Source organism: Bombina bombina, unplaced genomic scaffold (genome assembly GCF_027579735.1).
Source record: "Bombina bombina isolate aBomBom1 unplaced genomic scaffold, aBomBom1.pri scaffold_530, whole genome shotgun sequence".
In the NCBI taxonomy this organism is placed as follows: domain Eukaryota; kingdom Metazoa; phylum Chordata; class Amphibia; order Anura; family Bombinatoridae; genus Bombina; species Bombina bombina.
Genome location: NW_026512929.1, coordinates 259,221 through 275,755, shown reverse-complemented (window position 1 = coordinate 275,755; position 16,535 = coordinate 259,221). Strand labels below are relative to the sequence as shown.

Genomic DNA, 16,535 nt, shown 5'->3' with positions numbered 1-16,535 from the left:
GTGTGGGTTTATTTACATTGGTGAGACCTGCAGAGAGGTAAGGGAGAGGATAATGGAACACAAATCAAATATAATATGCAATAATAAAGATGCTCCTGTGCCCTCTCATTTCCTCTCTGTGGGTCACAATATGTCAGCTCAGAATTAACCCCACCACCCTAGGTTATTCTTGTTGATTAATGCTTTGTATTCCTTTTTTAAATTGTATATATGGTTTTTTTATGGGGGGGGTTTTAAGTTTTTTTTTTTCTGTAGTACAAATATTTTCACATGGGAACATTAAATGAGAATAAAATTGGATGCAATATCATTTGCTTCCACAAGATGTCACTATTGTGCACAATAATGCTCCCATGTGAACAGGTAACAGGTGGAGGTATAAAAGACAGGGACCTGTATAATTAAGTATACATGACTAAGGGCCTAATGCAGGCCTGAAACGTATGTGTGTTCTGGGAACCTACATGTGAAAAAATAAATGTGTTTTATTGATTATGGAGGCTGGAATCATGTAAAGGTCTTTTAAAACGTATCATAATAATGATATTTGTAATGACCGGCAACATAATGATGTATCCTCCTCTGATGAGGATCTCTCTGACTTCTACTTCAGACATTGACACTGATAAATCATCTTATCTTTTTAAGATTGAGTATATTCGTTCTTTGTTAAAAGAAGTGTTGATAACTTTTGATATTGAGGAGTCTGGTCCTCTTGATGATAAATCTAGTAAACGTTGTCTATAGACCTCCTGTGACTATTCCTGAGGTTTTTCCTGTTCCTGATGCCATTTCTGATGTGATGGCTAAGGAATGGTCTAAGCCTGGTTCTTTTGTTCCTCCAAGGTTTAAAAAGTTGTATCCTTTGCCAGTGGCTAAATTAGTGTTTTGGGAAAAAGTCTCTAAGGTTGATGGGGCTATTTCTAGTCTTGCTAAACGTACTACTATTCCTATGGAATGTAGTACTTCTTTTAAAGATCCTTTAGATAGGAAAATGGAATCTTATCTAAGGAAAGCTTATATGCATTCTGGCTATATTCTCAGACCTGCCATTTCTATGGCTGATGTTGCGGCTGCATCAACTTTTTGGTTGTATAGCTTATCACAACAGAAAAAAGACTCTGATTTGCAAAGCATTGTTCGTTTGCTTCAACATGCCAATCATTTTCTGTGATGCTATTTTTGATATCATCAAGATTAATGTTAAATGTATGTCTTTGGCTATTTTAGCTAGAAGAGCTTTATGGCTCAAATCATGGAATGCTGACATGGTATCAAAGTCTAGGTTACTATCTATTATTTCCACTATTACTGGGGGGAAGGGAGTTTTTTTTTGCCTCAAGATAAAGTCTAAGGGTAAATCTAAAGCTTCTAATCGGTTTTGTTCCTTTCATCAGAAGAGAGAACAGAAAACCACTCCTTACACTAAGGACTTTGGCACCAATTGGAAGCCATCCTCTAGTTGGAATAAATCCAAGCCTTATAAGAAACCAAAGCCAGCCCCCAAGACTGCATGAAGGTGCGGCCCTCAATCCAGTTCTGATGGTGGGGGGCAGATTGAAATTATTTCAAGACATTTGGGCAGGTTCCATTCAGAATCATTGGATTCAGAATATTGTCTCTCAGGGCTATCAAATAGGTTTCAGAATAAGACCTCCTGTGAGAAGATTTTTTTTCTCTCTCTCACGTTCCAACAAATCCTGTGAAAGCTCAGGCCTTTCTGGAGTGTGTTTCAGATTTAGAGCTTTCAGGAGTAATTGTACCAGTTCCAATCCTGGAACAGGGTCTGTGTTTTTATTCAAATCCTATTTATTGTCCCGAAAAAGGAAAATTGGTTTTGACAAGTTCTGGATTTGAAGTTTTTGAATCAATTTATAAGGGTCCCAACTTTCAAGATGGTGACTATAAGGACTATTCTGCCTTTTTGTTCAGCAAGGTCATTACATGTCCTCAATAGACTTACAGGATGCGTATCTTCACATTCTGATTTATCCTGATGACTATATGTTTCTGAGATTCTCTCTTTTCTAGACAAGCATTACCAATGTGTTGCTCTTCCATTTGGCCTAGCAACAGCTCCAAGAATCTTTTCGAAGGTTCTCGGTGCCCTTCTATCTATAATCAGAGAGCAGGGTGTTGCAGTGTTTTCTTAATTAGATGATATCTTGGTACTGGCTCAATCTTTTCATTTAGCAGAATCTCACACAAATCAACTTGTGTTGTTTCTTCAAAAACATGGTTGGAGGATCAATTTACCAAAGAGTGCCTTGATTCCTCAGACAAGGGTCACCTTTTTAGGTTTCCCGATAGATTCAGTGTCCATGACGGTCTTTAACAGACAAGAGACGAATAAAATTGGTTTCTGCCTGTCAAAACCTTCAATCTCGATCATTTCCTTCAGTGGCTATGTGCATGGAAGTTTTAGGTCTCATGACTGCAGCATCGGACGCAATCCTGTTTGCTCGTTTTGATATGAGACCTCTGCTGCTATGCATGCTGATATGGTACAGGGATTATACTCGGATATGAGTTGATATTCTTAAATCCCAACATTCAACTCTCTGGTGGTTGGACCATCATCGGATTCTTCAAGGGGCCTCTTTTGTTTGTCCTTCCTGGACTGTGATTTCAACAGATGCAAGTCTTACAGGTTGGGGAGCTGTCTGGGGGTCTCTGACAGCACAAGGAGTTTGGAATCCTCAAGAGGCGAGGTTACCAATCAATATTTTAGAACTTTGTGCTATTTTCAGGGCTCTTCAGGCTTGACCTCTATTAAAGAGAGAATCATTCATTCATTTGTTTTCACACAGGCAATATCACAACTGTGGCATATGTCAATCATCAAGGGGGGACTCACAGTCCTTTAGCGATGAAAGAAGTATCTCGTATACTTTCTTGGGCGGAATCCAACTCCTGTCTAATTTCTGCGATACATATCCCAGGTGTAGACAATTGGGAAGCGAATTATCTGTCGTCAGTCTTTACATCCAGGGGAGTGGTGTCTCCATCCAGATGTATTTTGTCAGATTGTACAAATGTGGGGTCTCCCCGAAATAGATCTGATGGCTTCCCATCTAAACAAGAAGCTTCCCAGGTACCTTTCCAGGTTCAGGGATCCTCAGGCAGAGATGGTGGATGCATTTCCTTGGTTTTACTAACCTGCTTACATTTTTCCCCCTTCTAGTTCTTCTTCCAAGGGTGATCTCCAAGATCATATTGGAACAATCGCATGTGTTTCTGATAACACCAGCATGGCCTCACATGTTTTGGTATGCAGATTCCTTCCGGATGTCCAGTTGCCAACCTTGGCCACTTCCTTTAAGGCCAGACCTTCTGTCTCAAGGGCCGTTTTTCCATCAGGATCTCAAATCCCTAAATTTGAAGTTATGGAAATTGAGCGCTTAGTACTTAGTCATAGAGGTTTCTCTGACTCAGTGATTAATACTATGCTACAGGCTCGTAAGTCTGTTTCAATGAAGATTTATTATCGGGTTTGTAAAACCTATATTCCATGGTGTTTTTCTCAAATTCTCTTGGCATTCTTTTAGGATTCCTAGAATTTTACAGTTTCTTCAGGATGGTTTGGATAAATGTTTGTCTGCAAGTACCTTGAAGGGACAAATCTCTGCTCTTTGTTTTATTTCATAGAAAGATTGCTAAACTTCCTGATATTCACTGTTTTGTTCAGGCTTTGGTTCGTATCAAGCCTGTTGTTAAATCAATCTTTCCTCCTTGGAGTCTTTTGTTTTAAAGGCTTTGCAGGCACCTCCTTTTGAGCCTATACATTCTTTGGACATTAAACTACTTTCTTGGAAAGTGTTGTTTCTTTTGGCCATCTCTTCAGCTAGAAGAGTTTCCGAATTGTCTGCTCTCTCTTGTGAGTCTCCTATTCTGATTTTCCATCAGGATAAGGCTGTTTTCCGAACTTTGCGAACGTTTAAATTTCTTCCTAAGGTTGTGAATTCTAACATTAGTAGGGAAATTGTTGTTCCTTCCTTGTGTCCTAATCCCAAGAATACTCTTAAAAGATCTTTAAATTCTTTGGATGTTGTAAGAGCTTTGAAATATTATGTCGAAACTACTAAAGATTTCATAAAGACTTATAGCCTGTTTTTTTCTGGTCCTAGGAAAGGTCAGAAAGCCTCTGCCATTTCTTTGGCATCTTGGTTAAAGCTTTTATATATATATATATATATATATATATATATATATATATATATATATATATATATATATATATATATATATATATATATATATATATATATATATATATATATATATATATATATATATATATATATATATATATATATACAGGTGGCCCTCGTTTTACAACGGTTCAATTTACACCGTTTCAGAATAACAACCTTTTTTTCCAGTCATGTGACTGCTATTGAAAAGCATTGAGAAGCAGTGCATTTATTAAAATAGCCAGTAGGTGGAGCTGTCCGCTTGTGTTGCAGCAAAGCCAAGCAAGCTGAAATTAATCAGTTTAACCAGACCTGAGCTATTGAGCAGATTTCAAAGGAACAAGATCTTCCTGTCTATAAATCAGTCCAGATTGGAATGCATAGAAAGAACTGTTTGCAGAAAAATGCAAGTGTAGTCTGTATTGTTATTATTTTATTAGGTTTATAATACTGTTTAGCAAATGTTTTTGTTCATTTAACTTAGTTTAATTATATATTCTGTGTTGTGTGATTATTTTATTAGGTTTATAATGCTGTATAGCATTTAAAGTCTTCATTTCAAAGCTTTAAAAATAATGTATTAGGTGTTACTTATGACAATTTTGAGAGGGCCTGGAACCTATCTCCCTCACTTCCCATTGACTTACATTATAAACTGGGTTTCAATTTACAACGGTTTCGATTTACAACCATTCCTTCTGGAACCTAACCACGGCGTAAACTGGGGGCTACCTGTGTGTGTATGTGTATATATATATATATATATATATGTGTGTATATGTGTGTGTATATATGTGTATATATATATATATTACAGTTTACTGCCCCTTTATGCAAAGACTTTCCAGATGCAAGGAGGCATTTTATCTAAGATTTTTACATCTGCATACATGTTATACTCTCAGACTAAGATTGCTCAGTGTTTGAAATGAGACAGGTTAACTTAAAACTGTACAGTTTACACTACAGCTGACTTAATTTTAAAATACATACCAACAAGCCTAAATCCTGCATTTAACCAGATCTAATGGTATGAGTACCACAGCATTTTCAAAATCAGTAAGTACAGCTGACAGATGGGAACATTCGTACACTATTTTTGAAGTGGTGCTCTTGGTTGGGGAAAATGGGGAAAAATCAAACATATGTCAACCTTTTAAAAGTACTTTTCTTCATCTAGCCATCTACCCAGATGTACAATTTTGAATTCACAGAATTATTTTTTTTGCACATTTACAAATATGATTCTTTAAAAAGTGATCTCTTAATTTCTGCATTTTTTTTATCATGCATGTCACATACTGTTGATTTAGGGGATGCAAGGTGCATAAATGTTTCCTCCTGTGAGTGTTTCTGTGGGTGTCTGTGTTGATATCTTTGTGCTTTGGTTTGTGTCTCTGAGTGTGTGTGCATTTTTTTTCTGTGGGTCTCTCTGTGAGGGTGGGTGTCTTTGAGCTTTTTTTATGGGTGTCTCTGTGAGGGTGTGTGTGTTTTTTTTTTTTTGTTTTTGTGTATTTGTGATCAATGGTTAAGTCCGGGGCCCCGAAATTTCTAGTGGTGGCCCTGCAGAAGAGTATCATGGAAGTAAACATTAAAATGTACTACTTATTTGTTAAAAACAGTTCAAAGGGTCATATAAACAGCTTAGGCACAAATAGCAATAATACCTTACGTGTTTCATGCCTAAGGCACTTTCATGCACCATTGCCTTCTAGCTTTGGTATTTGAGGTTAAGCAATGTATACACTGATTTAAGAGACCACAAGGAGCTAGGATGGGGAGGTGTCGGCAATTTCACTTCAGCATGCAGAGGGGCCCCAAGGATCCATACTGGAAGGGGTACACCCAGGAAGATAACATTGCCATGCTCCATGCTTGGTGAAAGGTTAATATTAGGTTATAATTACTGTTTTCTACAGTATGTTATTGTGACGGACTCCGGATAACTCGACTAGGTATCTCCGCCAAAAGATCCATCCTGTACCTGGAACCTGTAGCTGTAGGGCGGGAAAAGTGATTTTAGCAAGAGCCCACCCTAATAACCAGACAAGACCAGTATTAAGGTGAAACACAAACAAACTTTATTGGGATACACACACTGCGTTTATACACATTTGCCATCTTGATAAGAGCCTTATCTGATCCCAAGATTCCCGCCCCACCAGACAGGTTAGCGCCTCCATAGGAACAATGGTCACATAGGGACCCCACAATAGCTAGGTTGCAGTTTCGGGGTGATCCCAAAGAAGCTGCGGCTATTCCTGGGTACCATTAGCTCCAGGCCCCAAGATGTCCCAGTCCAAAAAGAGAAATGATCAGTCGCTGGGGGCCGGAGCGGCAATTAGTCAAATGGTACGCCGGGTCAGTCAAACATGGATAAGGGTCCGAAACCCTTGCCAGTTGCTATTTCTTCTACAAGATACGACAAGTCCACGGATTTCATCCTTACTTGTGGGATATTATCCTCCTGCTAACAGGAAGTGGCAAAGAGCACCACAGCAGAGCTGTATATATAGCTCCTCCCTTTCCCTCCACACCCAGTCGTTCTCTGCCTGTGTTATACTAGGAAGAGGTAAAGTGAGGTGTTAGTGTTTCTTCAATCAATAAGTTTTTTATTTTAAATGGTACCGGTGAGCACTGTTTTCCCTCAGGGGGATTTGGAAGAAGAATTCTGCCCTGAGGTTGATGATCTTAGCAGCTGTAACTAAGATCCATGTTGGTTACCAAAGATCTGAAGGTAATACAGGAGACATCTTCAGTGTGGAGACCGATTCATGCTGCCAGCAGAATAAAGGGCTGCACATACCTCAATTCTGAGGAGACTTGGTATATCAGAAAACGGCTGAAAATGTATTTCCTGTTAGGGAAGGGGTAAGCAGTAGACCTATCTTCAAGGGGGGTATTACTGAAACCTATTCATTATTTATTTTATTCTGTTGACATTTTTTTGGGCAAGGTTTATGATGACAGAGGCTGAAAGATTCATTATAAAGACACTGGGAGATACGTTGTGCAGTTGGTTGTTACACATTCTGACCGTAGTGTTTTATTAAGGGGTAAACATTTCCACATAGCTTGTATCGTAACCGCTCCTCATGCGGTTGTTTGGGCCTACTTGGTCATCGGTCCTGATGGGCGGGGCTTATTTTCGTGCGCTCAGACGCGCTCTGTATTCTGGCTAGGAAGCAGCAGGCATTAGCTCCGGTGGAGCTTAAGCAGAGTTCTTTCCTCTCCAGATTGTTGTTGAGTCCTCTCGAAGTACCCTGGGGGCAGGTAGGCGCCACAGCAGAGCTGTGGCGAGGTGCAGAGGGTATTTTTTTGCTGACTTTATTATAAATGGCTATAAATACTTTAGCAGTTAATCCTTCCCTTAATACTTACGGTTTCCAAAAATTATTTCACCCTATGTGGGATTGAGTTAATTTTGAAAATTGACAGTTTAACGCACTTTTGAAAAAATTGTTAACTTTTTATTTTTTAAAGACACAGTCGTTTTAAACACTTTATTAAATGCTTTAAACAGTTCTCAGAAAGCGTGTACTATTGTTGGGTTTTACTGGTCTGTTCAGCATGTCTGACATTGAGGAATCTCAGTGTTCTATGTGTTTAGATGCCATTGTGGAACCCTCTCTTACATTGTGTAACTCTTGTAATGAAAGGGCCTTACATTGTAAAGAGCATATTCTAAATAAAGATAGTGTGTTTAAGGATGTGATTATCAGTCTGAAGAGAATCAGGATATGCCATCCATTTCTCCCCAAGTGTCACAACCTTTAACGCCCACACAGGCGACAAGTACTTCTAGTGCGTCTAATTCCTTTACTCTGCAGGAGATGGCTGCAGTTATGTCAACTAACCTTACAGAGGTATTATCTAAATTACCAGTGTTACAGGGTAAATGCAGTAGGTCAGGTATTAATGTGAATACTGAATCCTCTGATGCTTTATTAGCTATTTCCGATATACCCTCACAGTGTTCTGAGTTGGGGGTCAGGGAATTGCTGTCTGAGGGAGAGATTTCAGACTCAGGGAATGTGTTACCTCAGACAGATTCGGACGCTATGTCCTTTAAATTTAAGCTTGAACACCTCCGCCAGTTACTTCGGGAGGTTTTAGCGACTCTGGATGATTGTTACCCTATTGTAATACCACCAGAGAAATTGTGTAAGATGGACACCTACTTACACTGATGTTTTTCCAGTTCCTAAAAGAATTTCGGAAATTATAAAAAAGGAATGGGATAGACCAGGTATACCGTTTTCTCCCCCTCCTAATTTTAAGAAAATGTTTCCCATATCAGACACCATTCGGGACTTGTGGCAAACGGTCCCTAAGGTAGAGGGAGCAATATCTACCCTGGCTAAGCGTACAACTATACCTATTGAGGACAGTTGTGCTTTCAAAGACCCTATGGATAAAAAATTAGAGGGTCTTCTAAAGAAATTATTTATTAATCAGGGGTTTCTTTTACAACCTACGGCTTGCATTGTTCCAGTAACTACTGCAGCAGCTTTTTGGTTTGAGGCCCCGTTAGATGATATTTTGGATAGAATTAAGGCTCTCAAGCTAGCTAATTCTTTTATTACTGATGCCGCTTTTCAAAATTGCTAAATTAGCGGCGAAAAACGCAGGATTTGCTATTCTAGCGTGTAGAGCGTTGTGGCTCAAATCTTGGTCTGCTGATGTATCATCAAAAACTAAGCTTTTAGCTATTCCTTTTAAAGTTAAGACCCTTTTCGGGCCTGAATTGAAGGAAATCATTTTTGACATTACAGGAGGTAAAGGCCATGCCCTACCTCAGGATAAGGCTGTTAAGATGAGGGGTAAACAAAATAATTTTCGTTCCTTTCGGAATTTTAAAGGAGGACACTCTGCTTCCTCTTCCTCCACAAAGCAGGAAGGGAATTTTACCCAGTCTAAGTCAGTCTGGAGACCCAACCAGAATTGGAATAAAGGTAAACAATCCAAGAAGCCCGCTGCTGCTACAAAGACAGCATGAAGGGGCGGCCCCCGATCCGGGACCGGATCTAGTAGGGGGCAGACTTTCTTTCTTTGCCCAGGCTTGGGCAAGAGATATTCAGGACCCCTGGGCGCTGGAAATAGTGACCCACGGTTATCAATTGGAATTCAAGGATTTTCTCCCAAGAGGGAAATTTCATCTTTCAAGATTATCTGCAGACCAGATAAAGAGAGGCGTTCTTACGCTGTGTAAAAGACCTTTCTACCATGGGAGTAATTTGTCCCGTTCCAAAATCGGGACGGGGTTTTACTCAAATCTTTTTGTGGTTCCCAAAAAAGAGGGAACTTTCAGACCCATTTTAGACCTCAAGTGTCTAAACAAGTTTCTCAGAGTCCCATCGTTCAAAATGGAGACTATACGAACAATCTTACCAATGATCCATTAGGGTCAATATGACTACCGTGGACTTTAAGGATGCTTACCTTCATATTCCTATCAACAAGGCTCATCAGTTTCTAAGGTTTGCCTTCCTGGACAAACATTATCAGTTCGTGGCTCTTCCCTTCGGGTTGGCCACAGCACCCAGAATCTTCACAAAGGTTCTAGGGTCTCTTCCGGCGGTTCTCGGACCGCGAGGCATAGCAGTGGCGCCTTATCTGGACGATATTCTGATTCAGGCGTCAACTTATCAGCTGAAAAAAATCTCACACGGACACAGTGTTGTCTTTCCTGAGAACTGATGGTTGGAAGATGAACATAGAGAAAAGTTCACTAGTTCCACAGACAAGGGTTCCTTTCTTGGGAACTCTGATAGACTCGGTAGACATGAAAATATTTCTGACGGAGATCAGAAAATCAAAGATTCTAAGTACTTGCCGAGTACTTCAGTCCATTCCTCGGCCATCAGTAGCTCAGTGTATGGAGGTAATTGGATTAATGGTAGCGGCAATGGACATCATTCCGTTTGCTCGCTTTCATCTCAGACCACTGCAGCTGTGCATGCTCGGACAGTGGAATGGGGATTATGCAGATTTATCTCCTCAGATAAATCTAGATCAAGAAACCAGAGACTCTCTTCTTTGGTGGTTGTCGCCGGATCATCTGTCCCAGGGGACTTGTTTCCGCAGACCTTCGTGGGTGATAGTGACAACGGACGCCAGCCTTCTGCGGTGCAGTCTGGAATTCCCTGAAGGCTCAGGGTGTTTGGACTCAGGTGGAGTCTCTACTTCCAATCAATATTCTGGAACTGAGAGCAATATTCAATGCACTTCAGGCGTGGCCTCAGTTGGCTTCGGCCAAATTCATCAGATTCCAGTCGGCAACATCACGACTGTGGCATATATCAATCATCAGGGGAGAACAAGGAGTTCCTTAGCTATGATAGAAGTATCCAAGATAATCTGATGGGCGGAGGCCCACTCTTGTTATCTGTCAGCAATCTACATCCCAGGTGTACTGGGAAGTGGATTTTCTAAGTCGACAGACCTTTCATCCGGGTGAGTGGGAACTCCACCCGGAGGTGTTTGCCTCACTGATTCTCCGATGGGGCAGACCGGAATTGGATCTGATGGCATCTCGACAGAATGCCAAACTTCCAAGATACGGATACAGGTTGAGGGATCCTCAGGCCGAACTGATAGATGCCTTGGCAGTGCAGCCTAGCTTATGTGTTTCCACCTTTTCCTCTCCTACCACGCGTGATTGCTCGAATCAAACAGGAGAGAGCTTCAGTAATCCTGATGGCGCCTGCGTGGCCACGCAGGACTTCGTATGCGAATCTAGTGGACATGTCCTCTCTGCCACCGTGGAAACTTCCTTTGAGACAGGACCTCATTCAAGGTCCTTTCCAACATCCAAATCTAATTTCTCTGTAGCTAACTGCGTGGAGATTGAACGCTTGATTTTATCTAAGCGAGGATTCTCTGATTCGGTCATCGATACTTTGATACAGGCTAGAAAGCCTGTCATTAGAAAAATCTATTATAAGATATGGCGTAAATATCTTTATTGGTGTGAATCCAAGGGTTACTCATGGAGTAAAGTTAGGATTCCCAGGATTCTGTCTTTTCTCTAAGAAGGATTGGAGAAAGGGTTATCAGCAAGTTCCTTAAAGAGACAGATTTCTGCTTTGTCAATATTGTTTCACAAACGTTTGGCAGATGTTCAGTCTATTTGTCAGGCTCTAACTAGAATAAAGCCTGTATTTAGACCTGGAGTTTGAATTTAGTTCTTAGAGTTCTTCAAGGGGTTCCGTTTGAACCCATGCATTCCATAGATATTAAATTGTTATCTTGGAAAGTTCTGTTTTTAGTTGCTATTTCTTCCGCTCGAAGAGTTTCTGAGCTTTCAGCCTTAGTGTGATTCGCCATATCTCATATTTCATTCTGATAAGGTGGTTTTACGTACCAAACCTGGGTTTCTTCCTAAGGTTGTTTCAAATAAGAATATTAATCAGGAAATTGTTGTTCCTTCCTTGTGTCCTAATCCTCCTAAGAAGGAGCGTCTGTTACATAACCTGGACGTGGTCGTGCCTTAAAGTTCTACTTGCAGGCAACTAAGGATTTCCGTCATTCATCTTCATTATTCATTGTTTATTCTGGAAAGCGTAGGGGTCAGAAAGCTACGGCTAGCTTTCTTTTTGGCTGAGGAGTATCATCCATATGGCATATGAGACTGCTGGACAGCAGCCTCCTGAAAGAATTACGGCTCATTCTACTAGGGCTGTGGCTTCCACATGGGCCTTTAAAAACGATACATCTGTTGAACAGATTTGTAAGGCTGCGACTTGGTCGTCCCTTCATACTTTTTCCAAATTCTACAAATTTGATTCTTTTACTTCTTCGGAAGCTATTTTTGGGAGAAAAGTTCTTCAAGCAGTGGTGCCTTCCGTTTAGGTCTGTCTTGTCCCTCCCTTTCATCCGTGTCCTGTAGCTTTGGTATTGTATCCCACAAGTAAGGATGAAATCCGTGGACTCGTCGTATCTAGTAGAAGAAAAGGAAATTTATGCTTACCTGATAAATTTATTTCTTCTACGATACGACGAGTCCACGGCCCTCCCTGTCATTTTAAGACAGATTATATTTTATTTTTACAACTTCAGTCACCTCTGCACCTTTTAGTTTTTCCTTTCTCTTCCTTAAACCTTCGGTCGAATGACTGGGGGTGGAGGGGAAGGGAGGAGCTATATATACAGCTCTGCTGTGGTGCTCTTTGCCACTTCCTGTTAGCAGGAGGATAATATCCCACAAGTAAGGATGACATCTGTCGACTCGTATCGTAGAAGAAATCAATTTATCAGGTCAGCATAAATTTCTTTTTGCAGCAAGTTAGAGATGCTGTCGTTACTGTGCTTCACTGTTACTGCTGTGTATTTTATTCTTGTTTTAGGAATCAAACTTTTTATTACTGTCTGATTTATTCCATTTTGTTTAAATATAAGGTTGGACTCTAATTGGATATCGGCACATTTCTGCTTTAAATAATATTTTTTGTATTGAAATCTAACCCTGAATACTGATGGGATTATAATACGCACCTTGAAGCAGCTGAAAGCAATTACATGTTTGCTAATACTTGTTTAATAAATACTAGCCATCTTGCCAACAAGAGCTTTGTCTCTCCTCCTATAGGTGCGTGACTTTTACACAAAAGTGCTGAGTGAGGAGGAACGCCAGCGCCTGTGTGAAAATATTGCCGGACACCTGAAGGATGCGCAGCTGTTTATTCAGAAGAGAGCGGTGAGTACCGAGTATGCCTGCGCATGCAGCAAAATGAGGTGCGTCATCTCTTCATACGGTGCAGTCATCTAAGGTCAGTGGGCATAATTATATCTCACATCAGAGCAGCAAATATTTGTAGATACAGTGAAAGAAATACATTTTAATGTCTGGTTAAAACCATAGACCCAACAAGTTTTTTCTATAAAATGTTAGCTTAGTTTGTAGGATAGGCTAATGTCTATCCCAGCCATTTACTAGTACGTAGGATAGGGTTATGTCTGTCCCAGCCATTAACTAGTACGTAGGATAGCTTTGTCTATCCCAACCATTTACTAGTACGTAGGATAGGGTTATGTCTATCCCAGCCATTAACTAGTGCGTAGGATAGGCTTATGTCTATCCCAGCCATTTACTAGTACGTAGGATAGGCTTATGTCTGTACCAGCCATTTACTAGTACGTAGAATAGGCTTATGTCTGTACCAGCCATTTACTAGTACGTAAGATAGGCTTATGTCTGTCCTAGCCATTTACTTGTACGTAGAATAGGCTTATGTCTGTCCTAGCCATTTACTCGTACGTAGAATAGGCTTATGTCGATCCCAGCCATTTACTAGTACGTAGGATAGGGTTATGTCTGTCCCAGCCATTTACTCGTACGTAGGATAGGGTTATGTCTGTCCCAGCCATTTACTAGTACGTAGGATAGGCTTATGTCAGTCCCAGCCATTTACTAGTACGTAGGATAGGGTTATGTCTGTCCCAGCCATTTACTCGTACGTAGGATAGCCTTATGTCGATCCCAGCCATTTACTAGTACGTAGGATAGGGTTATGTCTGTCCCAGCCATTTACTCGTACGTAGGATAGGGTTATGTCTGTCCCAGCCATTTACTAGTACGTAGGATAGCCTTATGTCAATCCCAGCCATTTACTAGTACGTAGGATAGGGTTATGTCTGTCCCAGCCATTTACTCGTACGTAGGATAGCCTTATGTCGATCCCAGCCATTTACTAGTACGTAGGATAGGGTTATGTCGATCCCAGCCATTTACTCGTGCCTAGGATAGCCTTATGTCGATCCCAGCCATTTACTCGTGCCTAGGATAGCCTTATGTCGATCCCAGCCATTTACTCGTGCGTAGGATAGCCTTATGTCGATCCCAGCCATTTACTCGTGCGTAGGATAGCCTTATGTCGATCCCAGCCATTTACTAGTACGTAGGATATGGTTATGTCTATCCCAACCATTTACTAGTACGTAGGATAGGGTTATGTCTATCCCAGCCATTTACTAGTACATAGGATAGGCTTAGGTCTATCCCAGCTTATAAGCAGGCATGCTGTTGGTATGTAGGGATAGCCTTGTGCTTATCCCAGGCATTAATTAGTACGTAGGATAGCCTTATACTTATCCCAGGCATTAATTAGTATGTAGGATAGCCTCATGTTTACCCCAGGTATTAATTAGTACGTAGGATAGCCTTGTGCTTATCCCAGGCCTTAATTAGTACATAGGATAGTCTTATGCTTATCCCGGGCATTAATTAGTATGTAGGATAGCCTTATGTTTATCCCGGGCATTAATTAGTATGTAGGATAGCCTTGTGCTTATCCCAGGCATTAATTAGTATGTAGGATAGCCTTGTGCTTATCCGAGGCAGTAATTAGTATGTAGGATAGCCTTATGCTTCTCCCTAGGCATTAATTAGTATGTAGGATAGCCTTATGCTTCTCCCAAGGCATTAATTAGTATGTAGGATAGCCTTATGCTTCTCCCTAGGCATTCTTTAAGTCCCCCACAGTGTTTGTCATTGTCACTTACAGTTTAACAGACGTTTATTTCATGAATTAATCTCCCTTTCTGTGAAGAAGCTTCTGCAAATTACTCCTGAACCTACTACACTGATATATGTCTAGCTTATCAAGTTTTAGTTTTTTAGATTTTTATCAATGCATTGGATTCCTAAACACTGAAATCCCCCATCTCACACAACTAACAGGCTAATTCCTAAACACTGAAATCCCTGTCTCACACAACCAGCACGCTCATTCCTAAACAATTTAATCCCCATCTCACACAATCAGCACGCTCATTCCTAAACACTGAAATCCCCGTCTCACACCACCAGCAGGCTCATTCCTAAACACTGAAATCCCCGTCTCACACCACCAGCAGGCTCATTCCTAAACACTGAAATCCCCGTCTCACACCACCAGCAGGCTCATTCCTAAACACTGAAATCCCAGTCTCACACCACCATCAGGCTCATTCCTAAACACTGAAATCCCCCATCTCACACAACCAACAGGCTAATTCCTAAACACTGAAATCCCTGTCTCACACAACCAGCACGCTCATTCCTAAACAATTTAATCCCCATCTCACACAACCAGCAGGCTCATTCCTAAACACTGAAATCCCCCATCTCACACAACCAACAGGCTAATTCCTAAACACTGAAATCCCTGTCTCACACAACCAGCACGCTCATTCCTAAACAATTTAATCCCCATCTCACACAACCAGCACGCTCATTCCTAAACACTGAAATCCCTGTCTCACACAACCAGCACGCTCATTCCTAAACAATTTAATCCCCATCTCACACAATCAGCACGCTCATTCCTAAACACTGAAATCCCTGTTTCACACCACCAGCAGGCTCATTCCTAAACACTGAAATCCCCGTCTCACATCACCAGCAGGCTCATTCCTAAACACTGAAATCCCCGTCTCACACCACCAGCAGGCTCATTCCTAAACACTGAAATCCCCGTCTCACACCACCAGCAGGCTCATTCCTAAACACTGAAATCCCCGTCTCACACCACCAGCAGGCTCATTCCTAAACACTGAAATCCCCGTCTCACACCACCAGCAGGCTCATTCCTAAACACTGAAATCCCCGTCTCACACCACCAGCAGGCTCATTCCTAAACACTGAAATCCCCGTCTCACACCACCAGCAGGCTCATTCCTAAACACTGAAATCCCCGTCTCACACCACCAGCAGGCTCATTCCTAAACACTGAAATCCCCGTCTCACACCACCAGCAGGCTCATTCCTAAACACTGAAATCCCCGTCTCACACCACCAGCAGGCTCATTCCTAAACACTGAAATCCCCGTCTCACACCACCAGCAGGCTCATTCCTAAACACTGAAATCCCCGTCTCACACCACCAGCAGGCTCATTCCTAAACACTGAAATCCCCGTCTCACACCACCAGCAGGCTCATTCCTAAACACTGAAATCCCCGTCTCACACCACCAGCAGGCTCATTCCTAAACACTGAAATCCCCGTCTCACACCACCAGCAGGCTCATTCCTAAACACTGAAATCCCCGTCTCACACCACCAGCAGGCTCATTCCTAAACACTGAAATCCCCGTCTCACACCACCAGCAGGCTCATTCCTAAACACTGAAATCCCTGTCTCACACCACCAGCAGGCTCATTCCTAAACACTGATATCCCTGTCTCACACCACCAGCAGGCTCATTCCTAAATACTGAAATCCCTGTCTCACACCACCAGCAGGCTCATTCCTAAATACTGAAATCCCTGTCTCACACCACCAGCAGGCTCATTCCTAAACACTGAAATCCCTGTCTCACACCACCAGCAGGCTCATTCCTAAATACTGAAATCCCTGTCTC

At 41.4% G+C, this 16,535-nt stretch overlaps 1 protein-coding gene across 1 annotated transcript in view; it reads left to right on the top strand.

Moving 5' to 3' along the window:
• Positions 1 to 16,535, top strand: part of LOC128644603 (catalase) — an 82,392-nt gene that overhangs the window by 62,249 nt on the left and 3,608 nt on the right. Inside the window, exon 5 of the mRNA XM_053697149.1 lies at positions 12,784 to 12,891. Coding sequence (XP_053553124.1) covers positions 12,784 to 12,891 — 108 coding nt within the window. The remainder of the gene's footprint in view (positions 1 to 12,783; positions 12,892 to 16,535) is intronic.